The sequence below is a fragment of the Photinus pyralis genome, unplaced genomic scaffold (assembly GCF_008802855.1).
Source record: "Photinus pyralis isolate 1611_PpyrPB1 unplaced genomic scaffold, Ppyr1.3 Ppyr1.4_LG6, whole genome shotgun sequence".
Classification (NCBI taxonomy): domain Eukaryota; kingdom Metazoa; phylum Arthropoda; class Insecta; order Coleoptera; family Lampyridae; genus Photinus; species Photinus pyralis.
This window is the reverse complement of record NW_022170663.1, coordinates 42,687,344-42,695,214: the sequence shown is the minus strand read 5'-3', so window position 1 is coordinate 42,695,214 and position 7,871 is coordinate 42,687,344. Positions and strand designations below refer to the sequence as shown.

At 36.8% G+C, this 7,871-nt stretch overlaps 2 protein-coding genes across 2 annotated transcripts in view; one reads left to right on the top strand and one right to left on the bottom strand.

The window, feature by feature from the left end:
* LOC116174658 (RE1-silencing transcription factor B-like) overlaps nt 1-7,871 on the bottom strand; it is a 394,864-nt gene that overhangs the window by 45,910 nt on the left and 341,083 nt on the right. The gene's annotated exons all lie outside the window — the stretch shown is intronic.
* The window catches only part of LOC116174657 (protein virilizer-like), an 11,519-nt gene continuing 5,099 nt past the window's right edge, over nt 1,452-7,871 (top strand). Inside the window, exons 1-2 of the mRNA XM_031492599.1 lie at nt 1,452-1,518; nt 2,194-2,330. Coding sequence (XP_031348459.1) covers nt 1,452-1,518; nt 2,194-2,330 — 204 coding nt within the window. The remainder of the gene's footprint in view (nt 1,519-2,193; nt 2,331-7,871) is intronic.

Genomic DNA, 7,871 nt, shown 5'->3' with positions numbered 1-7,871 from the left:
AATGGTGTTCGTAGTAAGTAATCAAATTTTAACCTCACTTTGTTTGGTTTGGCCTTAGAGGTGTAAATGTTGGCATTGATTTGTATTACCGCTGTAATTACTCAAAGTAAGCTGGGTGCCTTGATTAAAGGTTGTGGATCAAAACTACAAAAGTAGTACATGTTTACCGTTTCTAATCTCAAGTCATGTTGAATGACGTAACTGTGGTGCCCCAACTGTAGCAACATCCTGTGAATATGATTGTCAATACGAAGCACCCTATACATCATGTTAGTTACAAATTGCTGCCAACCGAAACCTGGTGGAATTATAGAAAAGAGAAAGAGAGCGAAGATGAGATGGGAAGACGACATGTGTTTGCCATGTTCAAAACCTGAACTCCAGAGTTTTCCTAGAAATGCAGGCAATGGGCGTTTTTCGGAAGGTTTTTAGGGGTGTTAAGGGATCAAGTGACAGCGTCGCTTGGAGAAGTTAATAAATACGATGTAGAGAATGTGTTCAGGGTCTTTTTCTTGTAACCGGATTAAGTGTGAAGTACGGGTTATCTTGAAATATTTTTGTTATACCTTAATCATTAATGTGTGATATTGCTTTTTATATCAGGTGAGGTATTTGCTTGATTTAATTTATCTCTGAATGTGTCTAACTTAAATGCAGATTGTAACCCTTTACTTATGTACTTACCGGACAATTAATTCAATTACTTGTACCTCTAATGTGTAACCTTTGTTGGTGTTGGCAATTATGTTTCATTGTCGGTAGGGCTGTGTCCATTGTGTACATATTTGCATATGTTCTGATATTTGTGTATTGCGCCTTTTAGTCACTCTCGAACCTCTTTGTCATTGGTTCAATTATTTCATTGCCTTGCCATTGTGCCGTGACAAGCCGGAGTAGCCAAAGCGTGTGTTTATTGGGAATCGAGTTATTCAAGTTTATACGGGCTTTGGTGAACCAAACACTAACATTTTCACTCATTCCGAAACCAAACACCTCTAGCCCATGTCCCCAGGTACCCCACTGGGCGTGGGTAATCCTACCGTCCGGCGAGGCACATTTACTATCTCTTAGTTTTGTCCTATGTATGTGTTGTAATACCTGGGGAATGGCTCGATTCCATTTTGGTTACTCATAGCATGTTCGTAGTATTTACCCCTGTTTGTGCTAAAGAGTTTTACTATCGAGAGGTCTCAAAAGTGCTGTACATTAGATGTTAGCTGTAGGCTTTGACATGTACGTTCCTGGAGACTGCGACGGAGAGTTTCTTGGGTACGATCTTCTCTCACGAGCCCTAGGGGATCGTGCCATTTGGTTTAATAGGCTTCGGCCCCATCCAAATTGATATTAGCTTCAATATAATTTCAATCGCCTGTTGCTTTTGGTGTTCCTTACCCATAAAACGCTTAGAACCCAGTTACTGCACAACGTAGGTGTCCTACATGACGATCACAATGTTAGTGCACTCGGAGTGGCCACAGAGCGCGAAACTTAATCGAGAATATTCAAATAGGCAGCCATGTTAGTTTGGCGTTCCCGCTGCTACAGAATATGGTCAAATATTTCGGTGTGACCTGAAGTTGGCGTTAGCCGCCAAGAGAGTTGGAGGCTAAGATCATTACATAACTATGTGTAATTTTTTATCAATAGTCAAGGTCAAATTACTTTTCGGACTAGTGCGAAAAGTACCTACCTTTTGCACAGTTACCATCGTGATACCGATTGCTCCCAAAATTTCCTATTTTACGTAGGTACCCGAAGGTGTGAAAAGATAGCGTCTTATTTGAGAGGTTTGGGAAAAAGTTTTATTTCACTCAAACTTACACAATAGTTTCGAACATTTTCGGTTTAATCTTATAATTAAACTGGAAGGAACACAAATTGCAGAGGTAACTTAATTTTCTCAAACTTATTTGGAGAAAACAATTCAATATAATACCACAACGTGACGGCAGTTTATTAAAAGCACAACTTAAGTAAGCCGACGTGTTAATAATATTCGAAGCTCTTAAACTTTGACATCTTCCTTTTAAATTTAATTTCGTTTCTCCCTCGTCGCTGTTTTAAGCACGTTTATCCTCCTATTCGTTCGTCCTACTCCTTTTTCCATTTACGATCAATACTTATTCCAACTTCAAATTGAATTAAACTCGCCCACCAGAAATCCCGAATTGAATTCGTCTTTTTCTGTTTTAGGCTATTACGCGGATCACTTGTCCGTCGCCCAGGAGATCCGAGGCAATCATACGGTGAGGATTAAGAACGAGTCGCGCGGTTTCCATCTTAACAATCTTTCGTATGCTGGACCGATCGTCATGGGTGTTGGAGGTAACGTAATTATTCTTACAACCCTTTTCACGGGTCGAGTGCCATTGCTAGAGCGATGGAGCAGAAACGGACGCGCTCTTTCTTGGAACCTCTTCAAATCTAATTTCAATGACTCTTTAGTCTCATACTTTATAATAAAGGCACACAATGCCATAATTTAGCTAGCGCCAGCAGACTCTTATGATCCCATTTGGAAATTAAACTTAAGATCCTCCTGCATGAATAAGTTTCGTTCGCCCTTTATGACAATCTTTCCACTCAAAAAACTATGGTCGATATGATGCATGACGTGTATTCCTGTAAGGCAATAAAAGAGAGCGAAAATTTTTAGAGACATTAGAAAGATAAGCTTTAAGATTTAAGAGAGAAGAATAGTAATTTACGTTCGAGTTGGTCGTCTTCTCTTTAAAAATATGAAACGCATTAAAAGGTAATGGCGCGTCTTTGACAGCCTACGCACGTATTCCGGCACTCGCGATTCATAAAAAACGAATGACATAGCGCCTCGGTGTCTTCCAGCCCCCTAATTTTAAATAACTCATTCCGCCCGTAAGTTTTTAGCCCCACGACCTCCGCCATTCTATTTCTGGTAGGTAAACCGCGAGACGAGTAAAAGTACATTAATTTTCTTCGCAAGGAGACGCAGAACCGAAATGTGAGATTTCTAACCTAAAATTACTGAAGTTGCGAAGTTTCGTTCATATCCGCCCACATTGTACGTCTCAAAACTAACTCCCCGAAGCGACGTTAAAGCGTCCCCGCAAACTTCGTCTTAGCATACATCCCACGCGCTCGAATATCACCCAGGATCAAAATGTAAAGGTTTTTGGTGAAACTAACATGCCCGGATAAAAGCTATTGTGAGTAACTCTGATCCGTATCCGACCAAGCTAATAAAAGCCTGGGAGTCAGTTTATTGCTAAGAGATAGTTTTAAAGAACCCATAAAAGTGATTACTTTCGTTAAATGTCACCATGAAAATAAAACGAAATTAGAGACGTCTTAAAAATACATTGTGTACGACAAAGGCCTCGCACCCAAAGCGATGGTTCATCACCTGTGATAACTCCCAATAAATTTCGTTCCCCTTTTGCAATAGAGCCGCTTAAATTTAGATATAAACCTTCGGTCCCGTTTTATTATGTGTAAGGATAGAATATTCCAGCCCTAAGTATATGGTATATCGCCGTATCTTGTCAAATTTTGCGTCGTTTAATAATGTCCTTAGAGCAATATCCTCAATTTCTTCTTCGAAATTTATGTGATCAACTTTTGTACGTGTCACCTGCAAGGGAAAAACGGTTTATCACCTACTATTTTATACGGGGTATAAATTCCTTTTCGTGACGTGGGTTTTGTTGTGCGTCCGCAACGTGGAGGAATATTTCTTGCACAGAACATTGTGAAGCCGTAGAGAATACTATTGTCTAAATATGTTGCATGGAATGGGAACATGTAACGTCCTAACACGCCCTGGTAAGAGGGCGTTTAAATCGTCTTCATGCATAGTCTGCGTTGGCGGTGTTTCTCTCAAGGGCTTCGCGAACAAAGTAAACTTGCCATATCTTTGATTGCAGCCAATTCATCCAAAATTCGAGATGGCGAAATAAAATATGTAGATCCAAATTTCACGTTATTTATTTACATATTTATTTATTAATTTATTGTCCCTCTTGTTCTAGGCCCTCAACAGGCTTACGTCCAATTACAAAGTGGCTCGCATAATGCTTTTTATAGGTGCCCCTGCAGAAGGTCGTAAGTTGTTCCGGTATTTACCTTACGGATTAGGAAAACGCAGGAAAACCTTTTTCGGAGTGCTCGAAACTGATCTAAGGAAATTCCCATCTCTCCCACAGATGAAAAATTCCTACCTCAGTTCAGGTTCGAACACCCGACCTTCGGTTTTGTAGCCCAACGTTCTACTACTGACCTACAAGGTCTGTTATCTTACACTACTTACAAATTTGTTATGGTACTTCTGATAAAATAAACCCCATATCCATGGTCACGCTCCTTTCTCAAGTACCTCTACTCAAATTTTAATGAACAAAAATAATACGGCGTTTTTTTCACAACGAATACACACTTTATGGCTAACAAAGTTGAACCTATTTAGATGAAAATTCTAGTTGAAATTGACTAACCCAACCTTAAATGGAAAAGAAAACCAAATCCTTGCTAAATGAGTTCACAGTAACAACTTTACGGAATAATGGGGCTCCAACAGCCAATTTAAGAAATTTAAGAAAAATTGTACGATTTCTAATGCCAATAAAATTTGCAGTTTTGTTAAAAAGAACCAATCAGTAACTTTATACAAATCAAGCAAAAAAATTACAGTATCTCGTATACAGAGTGTTTCTAAATATTATGTCCTATAGCTAATTCTTTGGAGTATTTTATGACTAAGAGTTCATAAAAATATAGGTCCACTAACATTTTGTTACCGATTTACAGGAAAAAGATTTTGCTTTGTCTCCTACAGTTTTTGAGATATTTTGTTCAAATTGGGAATGTAAGTTACGCCGAAGGGCTTACATCATTGGTTAGGTCGATGTTAGTGAGAATTTTCGGGGGCCATGTTCCATTTTCCACCCTTGAACTTTTTTTCGGTACGCCGCTGGTGGATTGCAAAATAAGAAATTGATTTTCCGTTTTGTTTAGAATCCTTTTTGTTTCTTATAATTTTTTCGTATCTGCGACCGTTATTGGGAGAAAAATAAAAATAAAATAATAAATAAGCTAAAATGTTGAATTTTTAAAATGGCCCAGTAGGCTCAATATTTATTTGTTTCTTTATTTATTTTATTTGTTTTTATTTATTATTTGGATAATCTCCTGTTTTTATTACTTTTTAGAGTTCAGATTTGGACTCAATAATTGGACACAAGCCTGTTGAGGGCCCCGAACAAGAGAGGGACAATAAATAAATAAATGTCATATTTAGGAACACCTTGTATATATCGAACTTATTGTTCTTACGGCTACAAGAAAATTTAATTTACCGTCGTTGAGGTACAACCTCCGCGGGTAAAACGACTGATTCGTCTTCGCAAAATTAGCAAGAATTTTGTTAACAAAAAACAATTTCCTTGTTCCGATTTACACCGGAATACTTTTCCTTTATTTATGTAATTGGACCTTAAGTTCGCTTCTTTTGTAATTCAAATTCTTGCAGACGAACTATACACTATCATTGTCTCTGCGCGTCGCTCCCCGATTTTCCGTTCCCAGTATTGCCGTGCTCTATATCAAAATGGAACAAACGCAAAGTTATACTGCTATAACTCAAAATTATAGACAAAGATTTTCTGTGGCTAGTGCAGATACCACCCACACGATGCAATAGTGTAGCCATAATAGAAAAACACAGTTTTTTTGTTACTTTGATACACTTACACATGCTCGATTCTGCCCAAAAGCTTTTTAACTCTTCCTTTTATGTATAAAAATATATGTACCAAAATTGGGTCCTATCGGTTCAGCCGTTGAGCCGTAAATGAGGGTATAGAACAGGGAGAGAGTAACAAATCGACAGACAGACAGACAGATTCGGATTCCTGGTGCTTCAAAAGGTGTATTTTCGTCAAAATCGAAAAATTTTGGCTGCATAACGGGCTCCCGTTACACTCATAAGAATATCGGGCGTAAGTATGTTATCTAGTTGGCGTGTAAGTTTCAGGGCCGTGTAAGATACACAGCCGAGAATGTTGGACGGTGTGCGCGAAATTAAGGTTCGCGGTCAGTTTGCGACAAATCCCACGTCATCAATTCCAACGGTCGCAAAATTGATTAATGTATCTACCGCGTCAATTTATACAATTCTGGAAAAAGGACAATTTTTATCCATTCGAGGTACAACTTCGAAAAGAATTAGGCGAAATTGACTTCTGTGAATCAACATCTCAGCTTCAGCGACAAATATACAGGGTGTCCTGCCATTTTCAACACTTTTATATGGTATCTTCGGAATTGTGAGTGCTATCAAAAAAGTATAGGCGCCATGTATCTTTTGGTCAAACTTAAAAAGGTAATATCAATATTTGAAAATATTCGCTCACTTAAGAGATACGGGGGAAAAAACTGTCAATTTTAGAATGACTCTATATTTTCTTAGTTAAAAGAAATATAAAAGTTTCATTATAATTATTGTTGAATATGCCATCTTCAAAATATGTGTACAGGGTCCGGTAAAATGGTTATAGAACATAACCTCATTTTTTAGCGGAACACCTTGTATATTTTAATCTCAAACGATAGCACATTAAAATCTCTTTTCAAAAATATAACACTAAAAAATTCTAAAAAATGTAATATTGATACAAAAAGATTAGAGAGATTTAAAAAAATTAAACAAATTCAATGTGTTTGTATTTTTTTGAAACATTTGAAACCCTTTTAATTTTTTTAAAATGTTTTTAATGTTTTTAAATCTTTTCTCCATTTTTTTAATCACATGAATCTTTTTTAATATCATTAAAAGATATAAGGTGGTCCATTTAAAAAATGAGGTTAGTTACTTATTTACCTAACCCTGTATACTTATTTTGAAAAGGGCAATTATTCAACTATCGTTATAAAGAACCTGTTGCAATCTTGTAATAAACATTATTTTCTGTATCTCTTTTAAGTAAGAAAAATATACTTAGTCATTCTAATATTGAAAATTTTTTTGATTTTCCACCGTTTCTCTTGAGGCAGGGAATGTTGTCAAATTTTGATGTTACCATTTTAAATTTGACCAAAAAGACGCACATGACGGTTATGTTATTTTTTGCACCAACAGTTACGGAAATATGCAAACTAGAAAAGTTTTAAAAATGGGACACCCTGTTTTGTTCTTGAACGAATTTGTGAACAAACAATTGTAAGTACTGGGTATAAATATTCACACATGTTTCGAGAAGATGGCACCCAATTTCCGCAGAAAATCTTTGTTTAGGGAATCAAATTATTATTCGGTCTATATTTTTAGAAGGAATTTTAACAGGGCATCTAGGAAGAAGTGATAGACCAACTGAAAATGCAATTTTAAAATTTAAGATGGTTGTTACGTCCTCTGTTGGTCGTTTTTAGAACTTGAAAATATTTTCCAGCGATTCTTCATGACCGATTTACCCTATAATTGTTTTACCCCTAAGTCATATGACGAACGGTTCTCGAGATATGGCCAAGGAACAGTCTTATTGGGTCACGCGGTATTTGCAATGAAAATGTGAAATATCTTAAATTTACTTATTTTGTATTTGTCTTGGCTTTTTTAAATTTTTTTTGTGTGTATTTCGGTAAAGAGAATTTTATGGCTTTTCAAACGATGGGGGAAGATGTATTATAATTTTAAAAAGGGGGTGCGGGTTGCATTGCAAAACAAAGGTAATCCTTTCAATAAGCTTCCTGCTTCCCCATAGCTATCTAAATGGACATGTTTTATTAGGATCTAGGGAATAATAAAATAATTGTTTTGTTTTACAAGAAATAGAAATGAAAATCTCCATTACATGCAATTTTATTCTTAGGGAGCACGTCAATAATCGATAGCATGGCGC